Below are 13,806 nucleotides of genomic sequence, written 5' to 3'. Positions count from 1 at the left end.
AGTGCAAGATTACGAAGATAAGTTGAAAGACAAATATCTTAAACAATAAGTCCAGCTGCAGCGAATGGCATGTGCAATCTGTAAGTTAGGATGCAACTTAAAAAGATTTTTTGTGCTATAAATCACTCTGTTTTTCCAGTCCGAAATCCATTCTTGTTTCACATGGTAAGTTTCTATTAAATTTAATTCATTACAAAGGGATGCCAATTTTCCTACATTGCTGCATCATTTTTGACTCAGAGAGATTGTTTTTTGTGTTTCATAATCGGGCTGTGGTTTCAGTGGGGATTTATTTCAGTGTTAGGTGCTGTCAGACTGGAGGTTTTATTGGTATTCAACAAACTGGAAAGCAGCACATAATATGGATCAATTATTTGTTATAAATTAGTTATAAGCATTATTTGCTGTTGTATTAAATCATAATCCCAAATAGACATATTGAGATCCATGTAAATTTTTTAAACATATGATAGAATTACATGGAAATATAAATTCCCCTATATATCTGTTGTGGTTTATATTCATTAATTTGCAGACTCTGAAAGTGACAGTAGTTGTTATTCTTACTTTCAGAGACAAGGATTAGTGCATGGCAATATGAATCAGACTGCTTGAAGCCAGGGACAGTCTAGTCCTGGGGCTGCTGCCTCTGTGCATTAGACTCCATATTCTCTTACTGTGGAAAAGATGGCAACTGCTTTTGGTGCCCACCTGGCACCTTTTTTGTTATTTACAGAGATTTTCAATGGAACAAGGATGGAGAGTTTGTTCTGAAGAAGAACCAGACTTTCTTTTGGGAGGGTGACAAAGAACAGTGCCAGGTTAATACAAATGTCCTTCATAGCTCTCAGCATGGTGTTTGCTTCACTTCACCCAGCCAAGTCTGCCTTGTTGCTCTCAGAACACCTGAGAGTTCTTTATTTTTTTATACAATGAAGTGAAATGTCTTTATGAGCAATCTGTACAAATGCTGGAGACTCCTTTAAGTCACACATTTATTTATCCTGCGAACTCACAGCTACCCAGGAAAGGAGACTGAGGAACCCCTAAGTGGATCAAGAAAAGATAGGCCCTTCTGCAGGCATCCAATGAATCTGAGCTCATAGTGAAATGAAACTTAACTTATGCCCTGTAAAGGAGTCCTTGGAAAGCAACAATGCTGAGGCAGTATAAGTAATAAATTTATGCTGAGGCATAAAACTTCATTGTTCATTGCTACTCATCTTCATTGTTAGTAGATGTAATATGACATTTAAATATAAATTGATAGACACACTAGAAAGTTTTCAGACAGGTATAAATGCCCTGTCTTGCAAACGATTTGCTGTCTAGTGAGTGCCAAAGTGCTCGCTCTGTCCAGCATAGGAGTAGTTGGGCATGCATTTGGCTCTGGGGCTTCCTGAGATGCTTAAACGGTAGTGGACATATGCTCCAGGGAAGCTCTGGGGTGCGGATGTCCTCCTAATTCTATCAAGGTTTTGCTTTTCTGTGATTTTCTAAATATCTCTTCTATCTGGATAATAGATACAGGGAAAGACATCTTGTAAAGGGCAAGTTTAAGCAGAGAGGGGACCTTTGTTCTTGTCTTCTTACCTCTCTTCTTTCCTGCCATGATATAGAGCAATACAAAAAAAGAAAGTCATCTAACATTGTATTTGCTAAAAGCATTATAGGTTGCTGATGGATAAAGCAAAGTATTATGGAATCAAATTGTTACGTAAAGCTATCCTGTCCCAGGATCAGGACCATCAGAGGATAAAAGAAGTTATTAACAGAATGAAACAACATATGCATATCAGAAAGAAAAATATAGTCAAAGCTCAAAAACATTAAGAAAAATGTCGATGAGATATTTGGGAAAAAAATCTGAAAGTTATATTGTTTTCATCAGAAAGACTTACAAAAGAAACTCATAACATTTTTCAGGTACTACAGAACCTGATACAAGATCTGGTGACCAAAAGGTCTTGTTAAATGTTTTCAGGAAGGTAGCAATTGCAGCTGGTTGGATAGCTGCTGGTTTTGGTTGCTTTTAATTTTAAGACATGAAACTGCCTTTTACTGGAAAATTAAAATACAATGAATTGGTGTGACATGCTGATAAAACATGCCACAATAACAAAATAAAAATGTTTTATGTGAGTTATTTAAACCTCTTGAATTTTCAAAATATAACAGGAAATTATTTTAAAATTGTAATGATTTTTTTTTTTCCTGTAAAGAAACCGTGATGATAGTGATATGGGTCTGCAGAATACATTGGATCTACATTTTCATCAAACTGAAGTTTCATCTGAAACTTCATCAGTTTCATCTGAAACTTCAGGCCACTTCTACTCTAAGGCTTAATGGCAGTACTGCAGGGAAGTGAATGAATAAGAAAAATATGTATATTATGCCCTCCATTACTTTCTTCCACATAGGAAAAATTAATACGTTTTGGAGTTATGGGAAACTGCAGAAACTAAGCATTCAGAAGGAACAACTCCCAGTCAGAGCAATCCATTAAGAACTGCCGAAAGCAGACCACCTACGCACCACTTCAGACAGAGGCAAAAGGAGATTTTTCAGTTCTAGTTCAAAAAAGACTATTAGAAGCCAAAGATCTACATCCATTCCAGAATACATTTCTGAGAACTGTTTTTCCTGAATTATAGGTATAAAATGTATCAGACTTTGCATATACTTCTTAGTGGCTTTAGATACACAATGAGCTGTGATGGGGGTGCCATGGTGGTAATGCAAGCCAGTGATGCAAGGAGACAGCAACTCTGTTAACTTAGATGCTTCTCCACAAGATGGGAGATTAAATTACTTTACTCCTGTGCCAAAAATACCCCTTAGAAAACCAAAACCAAGCAAAAAATGTCTGAGAGATATTACTGTTCCTCTCAGCAAGTGCAATATGTAATCCAAACTTCTTAGAGGAGGAAACATGAGGGATGATTTAGAAAGGGGCCAAATTCTTCCAGTTATAATTTTCTGGCAGCTTTAGCAATGACTGGCAGACATGCAGAAACATAGATGCATTGGATTTTAAGCCTGACAAGGTTGAGCACAACTTGTAAACACCATCTGCAAGATGTCCAAACCATTGGTGTTGGAGAATATGGCCCCAGTTCTGCACTGAAACAGAATCTTGTTTCATCCTCATAAAAGCAGGCAACTCTAAATCATTTCTGGATGTAATAAATACACCACAAATAAAAACAGCACCTGGCATTTCCTTGGATAAATGGAAGAATTTTGCATGCGGCATGATGGTGGTATTTTCGTGACACTGTTTCAGGCAAACAAAGCAGCTTAACTTGCAACTTGCCCAAAAAATAAATGGCAGGTTGCCAAGAAATGGGTACTATTGCTAACGATGCAAATGGGAGACAAAATCTTTCCTGTGAGCTCTGAGATTATGGCTGTTAAAATATTTGTTTTATTGAATGCTATACTCCCCTGTTACTGAAATAAAGGGAGTTTGATTTAAGGGGTGAGTGGGAGGAGGAAATGTAGGCTCGCCATCACAGGTGCTTTTGTCAGGCCAACCTAGAAAGACGATTTTGCCAGCTATTTCTATGCTGACTCATGTTATGTTCCTCCACCAAACATCTTGACCTCCAGCTCCCATATTTATGCCATATGCTTGCTTGTGGTTTTGAGGTCTGTTGCTATTCTGAAGACTTGTAAGGACAATTGACATCAGCAGTTCGCTGCGGCAATTCATTGTTTTGGTGCTGGTTGCATGCCCTGGTTCATGTGTCACCTTATTTGGTCAAAATAAACAGATCTTTGGCAGTAGTTGTTCACACTGTGCAGTGTGATTGATCATCCTCATGATGTGTTTTTCAACACTCAGGCAGTATCATGATGCTATATTTCAGCGTTTTTCTAAGCTTACAAGAAGATTCCACTAGCCTTGCAGGTGTCAAGGATAAGTCATACTGGCATGGCTGGGATAAGAAACCCTCTGAGGCTTGGTCACAATTAATACTCTTTGTACATTGGATGGTTTTGTGTTCCCTTTGTGATACTCTGAGCCATAAGTGTAGACTTTCTGCTCGGTATAGCGATTTGTATACAAATGGATCCCCATAGGCTTTTCAGCCATAATGCTGCTACGTGCTGTTGGTAGATTTTGGCAGCTCAGTACATGGGTCGTGGAATGTGTCAGACCTATCTGAAGAAATAACTCATGTGCAGGTGACAAAGAAATGGGGTTAGAATATGAAAATTCAACCTGCTGGTTTTGTTTTTGTAAAATTGATATTTTTGCAATATGTATCTACCTATATATACGTATAATATATAAGGGTTTGGTACATATATGTATGGGTATGTACGAGGCCAAAAAGGAAGTATTTTACAAAACCAAGACTTTTAAGCACTTTCTGGCAGGGCAGGATTGTTTTCACTAATTTACAACACAGATGTCTCTATCTGAACTGGTTGACTTAAGCTCCCTTTATTTTTAATGAAGATTCAGTCAACATAGTCAAGGGCATACATCAAGACTCATCACATCTCAGAAAAGTCACCTCAGACAAGCTAGATCAGTTTGGTGCTAGAAATGCCTGTTTCTCTTAATTGAAGCAGGAGTCTCCAGTGATGAGCTCAGCCGTGTCTAAAATTAGACAGGATGAATCCCAGCCATATTGCTGACTTCACTGCAGATTGCTGACTAAAATCCTCCATACACAGCAAAAATTTTAGGTCTAATTCTCTGCCTGTTTAATAGCTATTTGTGCACACATAAAACGAGGCTAACTCACAACTCTCCTTACATGGAAGTTTTAAATGCTTTTTAAAAATAAGAGTAAAAATCTTCATTTGATATAACAAATTCCCAGGAAGGATGAAAGGCACTACAGGGTTAGGCCCATTCATTCTCCTTTATGATCTTAGATGTGAAATAAGTGTTTCACAGGTAATTAGCACCAAATCCTGACCAGTCTCCTATGCTTTGCCAGCTCCTTTCCAAGTGTGCTATCGTGGCAATGGCACAGGGTACAGAGGCATCAACAACATGACTGTTTCTGGACACAGCTGCTTACCCTGGAATTCAGACTTACTCTACCAAGAGCTTCACATCAACGGTGTTGAGGAAGCAGTACAGCTAGGGTTGGGGCCCTTCTCTTACTGCAGGTGAGGAAGGTTTTTGTTTGCCCTGTATTTCTAAACCATAAGGTGGATGTATTGTGGGAGCATATTTGGAAGGGAGAAAGGGCAGGAATATCAAAGCAGATGGCACTTTTTCTTGGACTGACTTAGCAGGCGGAAACAAGAGGTATAAGTCTGCAGAAGACAAGATTTGGTAGATAGGCTAGATCAAAACTTGGGTCTGCCAAGAGAAGCTTAGACACAATCTAATGTTGGAAAATCCTGGTTTTTTGTCTCCTGGGATTTTTTTTTCTTTTTCAAATGAGACTTTTTTTTTTTTTTTTTTTTAGTGAGACTATCACTCAAATGATAGTGCAAAAATTTTGAGACTGTTCATAAATGATTATCCAAAAGGAGATAAAAATGCACAATTCAAACTGAAATGGCTAACCTTTATTTCAAATGTTTAAATTGTGAAATATTTTATATAAGGGAAAACATTTTTAAGAGAGAAAAGTTATTTAAAAATGAAAAAAATCAAAGCTGCTGTACTTCAATACTGCTGAAATGGGACGTCAAAATTCTTTGTTATATTTCTTCCGAAGCGAAATTACTGCAGAGTAAGATTTTGTCATTTCAATTTTGATCAAACCATATGTATATTAAACTACATTTCTACTCAGGTTTTCTGTTCATCTATAATGAAAATATTTATAGTATATAGGCTTTCTCCTCAGTCATGTTATGTTCCCCTGTCTCTGATTTCTTCATGAGATCAATGGCTACCATAAAAAAAATAAATGTTTCAATTTAGACACAATCCCGGAGCTGAGCAAAAGGAAGAAACACCAAACTTTAGATGCATAGCCATAAATTACTGGTTGAATTCTAGGACTTTTATTTTTTTTAATTTATTTTTTGAATGGAAGTTAGACAGGTATTTCAGGAAGATTGGAATACACTGCACTTCCTGATTTGTTTGGTGATAAAAAGCATGTATGCGTGCTCAAAGTATCTCTTCTTCTCTATCTAAAACAAATTAATAACCAGTTCCTAAATGCTCCCTTAATCCAAATTGGCTTGCTTTCCAAGGCTTGGTCCTTATTCAAGTACTTAAGTATGAGATTTATGGTGTCCTAGCACATCATGGCAATTTATTCAGCATTTATTTTGTGCTTTGATAAATCCTGATCCCTTCAATTTGCATCATTTAAGCACAATATTCACTTGCAGATTTGAAATGCAAAGAATAAAATGGTGTAGGAGCTGATGTGTTCATGTTCTGTAGAGCTGAGAAAAAAGCTTTTCACTTTTTTTGTCAGCTTGTTATAATTTCTTGGGATATCTCTGCTGCACTATATAATCCTGCAGATATCTTCTTCTTCAAATAGTCTAATTTAGAAACACTGTTGGCAGAAGATGACTCAACCTGTGTTGCTTTTTCAGTTCTGAAAATTTGAAAGTGCTTTAATCTTTTTTTTTTTTTGAATAGCAGTCAGGTTAAAAAGAAAAAAAAATATTGAAGAACCTTAAATAATATATAATGCTTTTGATAAATCCAACTGAAATTAGAATTATGATTTATCCAGAGCCCTGAATTATCTTGTCTATTTTTCTTGGCCTACTAAAGATCTTTCTGGGTCTTCAGAGTTTCACTACATTATTGGAGGAGTAAAATGGACAAATTTCTGGTTACTTAAGTAACATTGATGATTGATAAAGACAATTATATGGTACTATGGAGAAATCCTAGTGGAATCTACCCCAAATCTGTTTAACATCAGAGTAAAAAGGGACTAAGTCGACTGTGATATCTCTCCCCCTCCCCCCACTCCCCCCCTTTCTTTTTGAGGAGCATAGTATTTTCTCAAGGTAGTCTTTCATTTCCTCAGACTCTCTCCAGGGAATGTGAACTTGAGCATCTCAAATTCGTTTTTGCTAGCTATTCTTGTTATGGATTTTCTATGAATCTACCTGTGGTGGAATTTCCTTTCTTAAAAAATTCATCTAAAAAAAGGAATCTCTCCCATGGGACTTAGTCCTGAAAATAGCTGTGCTGCTATCTGTTGAAGCATTTCAGTGTGGGCTGTATTTAAACCAAGTGAATATGCTCATGCATCTGAATACTTGTAGGCAAATTCTACAGATGTTTAGTCATGTGGCTGTATTTTAGTTCCTAAAGAACTTTATTTTTGACTAGCTTTAAGCATAAAGAACCCTACTGAAAGGCTACTAACCCATTTAAGAGTTAGCTGGTGCTTCAGCACTTTGTTAGATGGCTCAAACCCAAGAGTCCTGTCCTCTGCATGGTGCAAGAGGAAAATGCTGAAAATGTCCAGGCAGCTTGGAACAACACTGTGGTTAATGCTTGCAATTTGTTCTCCCCCTAATCAATTAGAAATCCAGATGAAGATGAGAAGCCATGGTGTTACATCATGAAGGACAACAGTTTGTCTTGGGATTATTGTAAAATTCCATCTTGTGGTATGTAGAAGTTCTCTTAAAATCCATGTTATGAATTAATGAAGAAAGAGTTATTGATACTAGAACAAGCTTTCATTAAATAATTTTGAATGTCTTACTGTTCCAAGGAGTATAGAATATTTTACTGTTTGCAATAAATCCAATGAAAACAACAAGTTTATTTTGCATTTTTGGAGTTGTGATACAATCTGTGATTTTTGTCCTACAATAGTGTATATAAGCAGTGTCACACTACTGCTTCCCACTGCAATCATCCTGATATGAATAGAATTTCTGCTAGAACATGCAAGACATCAGAAATAAATGATGCTTTGTTACAAATGTGAAGTAGGCTCAGAGAGGTGAATGAGCCCCTGTGAGCAAATAGAGGACTGGATCTTGAAGACATATGACACAGTATTTAATTTGGAAAACTAAAAATTCAGTTTCTCCTCTAAATTAAACAGATGTTAATATTAAAGCTATATTAAATTCTTGCTAATGTTCAAGCTGACCTTTAGAACAGAGATTTAATCTGAAGTCAATTTATAAAGTAATTCTTTTATTCTCCATTTATGGTTCCAATACATTTGATTGATGATATTAATACAAGCATACTAGTCCTTGCTGTTCGAATGGCAATGGCAAAGCTCCAGAATCTGAACATGATGATGCGATGTATTATGCATTGTGTTGGGCCTCCTCCATCACTAAAGGTTATATCTGTACTGGTAAATGAAACAGCGTCCAGGAATTTTTCAAGGCACAGTTAATTTACACTAGTATGTGTGTAGCCAGACTGTTGGGAATAGGCATAGCGCTCAGTCTTGCAGCTCTCCTGAGGAACTGAATGAGATTTATTTGCATGTGAACATTTAATGGTAATTAAACTCCTGTAAAAGTTCTAGTCCTTAGAAATCACAAGATTTATAGTCTGATGCCCTTTCCCTTTATATCTTAGAAAGCAGGGAAAGGAGGCCACCAGTTCCAGACCAGATTGATACTTTTGCAGTTGCCAGAAGACCATGTGGAAGAAGACACAAAAAAAGAAGTTTTGTGAGACCTAGGATTGTTGGTGGTTCTTCATCTTTGCCTGGATCTCATCCCTGGACAGCAGCTATATATATTGGAGGGAGCTTCTGTGGTGGAACCCTTATTCAGACGTGCTGGGTTGTGTCAGCAGCACACTGCTTTGCTAACAGGTAAACTCAAGCACCATTACTGTGACAGTAGGTCTTCTCCTCATTGTTACTGTGTGCTTGTGAATCACGACAAACTTGCATTGAAAAAAGTGAGAATGAAAATGAGATTACAAAAGGCAAATATTTCACAAGGAGCTGCTGAAAATTTGAGTGCAGTTCATGGGCTAACAAATAGCGTGGAGTCCTGTTGTCCCACAGGCCCATATCTGATTCCTGATAGAGTCTCAAAGATGCTAAGTGACCTGACTTAAGTAACAAGGTAGTGATGAGTGTAAGGAAAGCAGGACATGGAATGGAACTTCCACATGCAGGCATCTGCAGGAGTATTTCTCTTCTCGGTTACCTTTTTGCAAATTTATGCCTGCTTTGAGGTGTAACAGAGATGACTACGCTCATTATTGTGTTTTGTTCAAAAAGGCTGAAACAGCCAAGTAAGGATTTATTAGAGGCAATAAATTACTGTTGTTTGACACAAATAGAGTAGGCTGAGCTTTACAAAAATCCAAACGGAAGAACTGAACTGTTGTTAAATTTTTGAAGTATATTTCCTTGAAGGGTGAATTGTTTTTTTTGTTTGTTTGTTTTTTTTTTTTTTTTCCTCCCTCCAGCTGCAGGGCACTGGGGAAAATATTGACTATAGGATGGTTTTACTTTATTCTAAATATTTAATTTTCCACAAATGCTGAACACTTTTCCTGATTTTGGTTTGATCACATTGATGGTAAAAATATTACATCATTTCATACCCATTGTTCCTTTGCATAGTAAAGAAGCCAAGAGAAACAGAAAACCTCGTGCCAGAATACATACACTGATAGCTTGTAGAGCTAATAATACCATTGTGAATGCTGTACTGAAGCATTTGGAGCTTGATCCACAACGCATTTGTTTTTCAAATGTTGTGAAATAGCTACTAACTTTGGCAGCTATTCAGGACATTTCCACCCACTTCCAGCTGGTGGTTTGGTACATACAGATTTTCCATAATTGCTGCTTTGTAATTTGCACTCTTCCTTATGTTTAGTACCTCTAAGTTAGCCACAATTTCAACTGTTTTCCACTAGGCGACAATAGATACTTATATAGCTAGCTAGATTTTTAATTTTTTCCCTTTTCTGTAGCCTCTCACTTTTTATTTCTTCTCCTGAATGAATCACCTGTAAGTCACAGTGGAACCATTTAGTGCTTTTAAAATCTTTTCTAAATACTGTCCTGGGAAGCAAACTTCCATGCTGTTTTACATGCCTCAAATCAGATTTTCAAAGTGACTGGTTTACTACTGCAAGAACACTGAGAAAATCCTGGCCTTACATACTGGTTGAAGCATTTTTTACCGTTTTCTTGTTTTCCAGATGAAAACAAAAACAAAACAACGCCCAAACTTTGAGCTTCATTAACCATACTCATAGTAATTATTGCAGGGTAGCTGCCTGCTCTCTGCACTGCAATTAGTCAGAATCTCTCCTATCTGTTGATGACTGCTTTGTGCTCAGTACTGGAGGAGAATCCGCAGTGCTTTTTTATCTGGCAGTCACTGGCGATGCACAGAATCATAACTGGGGAAACTTTGGAATGATGTTGACCACTCTGGATCTGTGCATGATGCAAGACAGATATTTTCCACTCCTGCACTGGATAACAAAAAATATGTGTTCCCCGTGTTGAAGACACTAGCTAAATTCATTGTACATTCATTTCATTGTGCACATGCACATGCATGTGCAAATGAATCTGCTTTTAAAGCAAGAGTGAAATTTGAGTTCAATTGCTTTCAAAGCTAGAGAATTTATTGTCTTTCCAAACACTTGCTTTTTCACAATTTTCCCATTCTTCACAACTTTTGTACTGGTTCTTATTAGTTCTCTGACATAGGACACTGGATATGAGAGGACTGTGGCAAACAATCAGTAAGATGGTGTGAATCACAAAACCTATATTCTCCGAGTGTGTTTTTTTTTCCATTAGATCACTCTGCTTTTGGACCTTCCTCCATCAGATTGCTTTTGATTGTAGATGACAGAGTAAACATGGATCAATCTAATCTCAGAACAGAAATGGTGATAGTTATTAGGTGGAAGCCACGCAGATGCTCCTGAATTGTCAGTTTGCCAGCACCTCTAAAATCTTGATCTATACCTATAATATTTTTAAGAGTTTAGTTACCCAGAGGAATGAGATATCCACCTCTGACTTGTCCTTTGGTCCTCAATTGTTTTGGTACTCATTGGTAAAGTCTGGTCAAGGTTGACCCAGTTAAGTTCATATAACAAGAAGTGCTTGCAGACCCTGAAGATGCTTGTGGCCAGACAACAGCTGGGCAGCAGTGCATGGGGCTTGTCTTTTCCTTCTCTCAAGGAGCAAGAGCCTTTAATGAGGTTAATCAGGACCCACAGAGCACGGGACTCCCTAAAACATTAGTCATCTTTTTCCTGTCCCACAGTAGGTAAGAAGCCTGGGTGACAGATCAAGGCATAATGAGAGGGTAAATAATGGGCATGGTGGGGATCTCAGTTTATTAACAGTTCATGGCTCACGCAGCCATTGAAAACTGGTTTTTATTTGTCCTTCTAATCACAGAATTGTTTGTTCTCTCTTTTGTACCGCAGTCCTCTAAAATCCACTATTACAGTAGTTCTGGGTCAGCATATATTTAATAGAACAACTGATGTAACACAAACATTTGAAATAGAGAAATACGTCTTGCATCCTCAGTATTCTGTGTTCAGCCCTACGGAACATGATATTGGTAAGTATTTTTGTTCTTACAGTTTTATTTCCTGTTTAGTTGACTTAGTTTCAGCCTTAGTTGACTTGTTGGAAGCTGCCTTCATAGTGGAAGGATCGCAGACGTTAGGAGAGGCTTCTGAGAACAGAGGGTTCTTAGTTCTACCAGAGTTAAAACAGTAACTGAAAGCTAGACAAATTCAGATGAGAAATAAATTGCAAATTTTCAATAATTATGATAATTACCCTTTGGAGCAATTTACCTAGATGTATGGCAGATTCATCATCACTTCAAGTCTTCATGCGATTAGGCATTTTTTTTCAACCAAACCCAAAACTGTGGGCTTGAAGCAGGAATTACTTGGTAAAATGTTATTATCCGTATTGTATAGAGCATCTGACTAGATGAATATAATAGCCCCATCTGCTTTGAAAAATCTGTAACTAAGAATCATTTTTTTACACTAAGGAGATGGATTTAAAAATCAGCTGTCTTACCAGTCAAAAGTTAAATGCCCTTCTGACTGACCTTATAATATTAGCCAGAATGACAATAGAAGAGGAACTTGCTTCTTATTTTCTGATCTGCTGTTATGGAAGCTGGCATGTCTCCCTGTGGTATCAAGCTGTGTGAGCACTTTGTCTATGAAACTATTTAATAGTCTGGCACCAGGGGTATCTTAGGTCAGGAATGTACTGGCTTTTTGCTCCCAGGTGATGAACGTTTTTCACCATGTAGCAAAGCCATTCAGGTCCTACATTGGTGGGAGCTCTGTCAGAGCATACCAAGAAATGAACTTGATTTGGGGTATTGCTCTGCTCTGAAATATCCTGGTATAAATCACAGTTTGCACTTTGGGATCTCCCGACTTTTTAGATTGCTCTGAAATTTGGCATGACTCACATGCACAGTGTCCAAATTTAGGGTTGGCTGAAGATGGACTTCCTAAGACATGCACCACTGCAAGCAAACAAACAAGCAGGCAGAAACTGGGGACAAAGATGTATGGGCACGTTCTGCCCTGTCAGTGATTTGTTTTTTCCTGATGCAGCAGAAGATTTATTTGGTACTGAAACTGCTTTTCAGAAGGAAACAAACATAAGTGTTTGTTGGGAAGTATGGGGGATTCAGAAACAGGCAGAGTTGGGGGAGAGGAGGCAGGTGAGGAAGAGCAAACTGCTGAGTGTTGGAGTGGTTTGTGTGGGCTCCTTGACCTCTGAGACACTGCTTACACATATCACCAAAGCCAAAAATGTAGTCAGAAGAGAAATAGAATTATTCAGCGGGATCTCTTGCTTTCCACATGGCTGTGCTCAGAAAACCTGCAGGTTCTGAAAGCAATGATAGGAAGTTTAAATAGGTGTAGCCACAGGCCTCAGCTCTATCATCTTTGAGTAGTGTGCCCAAACCCATCACGCTACCCGTATTACACCAAACACAACATCCCCTCGCTTGCCCTACAGCTGAAAACAGGAGGTTCACTACAGGAGAAGTGAAGTTTCTGCTACTTTTGACATCCCTGTTCACTACTGAGTTCACGACGCTGCACAGCTCCATATTTACACTGTTTTCAGCCTCACGAGGGGAGAGTAAAGGTTGTGTAGGCTGCGTAACTCTCAATAGCTTTCAGAAGCTTGGTATTGAAATAGCTTGATTTTCTTTTCCTTCATTTTTGAGAACTTGAATTTTGCTTAACTCGGTGATAACAAGGAACATGAGATACACTGGCTCTTGTAGAAATTAATTTTTTAAATCAAATTGGAATGAGGCAGGTGGCCAGACTTGTAGAAGCAGTGAGCACTTGCACATCCCACTTATTTCAGCTGAAAGTTGTGGATATGTCACTGTTATTTAACTTTGGGGTGGGAGGAGACATATATATTTTCTATCTTCCCCCTTCTCTACAAAGGCAGTGAAGCAAAATCTGCTCAGTGAGTGCAGCATAAAATAAATATTCCCACAAGGGGAGTAGCTGAATATTTCAGCCTTCAATTTAGTGTGAAATCAGGTGCTCTTGAGATGAGTCTGCCTGTCTTTGATTGAAATATCTTAATTAAGAGAGGCTTAGGGGATAATTAAAGTTGTATCTGAGACCCATTGCTGCCAATCCCATTAAAGAATGGGAACAGTCACTTTATTCCTGATGTATTTTCTCTTCTGCAGCTTTGATTAAGCTGAAGAAGAATGGCCAGCGTTGTGCTGTCAAGTCTCAGTTTGTTCAGCCCATCTGCCTGCCGGACAGTGACACCGTTTTCCCCGAACAGTTCAAATGTCAGATTTCTGGATGGGGACACAAGCACGAGAGTGAGTGAAATGACAAAGTTG

At 38.0% G+C, this 13,806-nt stretch overlaps 1 protein-coding gene across 1 annotated transcript in view; it reads left to right on the top strand.

Annotated features, from left to right (window-relative positions):
* Nucleotides 1-13,806, top strand: part of HGFAC (HGF activator) — a 43,241-nt gene that overhangs the window by 24,643 nt on the left and 4,792 nt on the right. Inside the window, exons 8-12 of the mRNA XM_035325036.1 lie at nt 4,962-5,136; nt 7,490-7,575; nt 8,516-8,756; nt 11,363-11,502; nt 13,645-13,785. Coding sequence (XP_035180927.1) covers nt 4,962-5,136; nt 7,490-7,575; nt 8,516-8,756; nt 11,363-11,502; nt 13,645-13,785 — 783 coding nt within the window. The remainder of the gene's footprint in view (nt 1-4,961; nt 5,137-7,489; nt 7,576-8,515; nt 8,757-11,362; nt 11,503-13,644; nt 13,786-13,806) is intronic.

The sequence above is a fragment of the Oxyura jamaicensis genome, chromosome 4 (genome assembly GCF_011077185.1).
Source record: "Oxyura jamaicensis isolate SHBP4307 breed ruddy duck chromosome 4, BPBGC_Ojam_1.0, whole genome shotgun sequence".
Classification (NCBI taxonomy): Eukaryota; Metazoa; Chordata; class Aves; order Anseriformes; family Anatidae; genus Oxyura; species Oxyura jamaicensis.
This window is presented reverse-complemented; position numbering and strand designations above follow the sequence as displayed.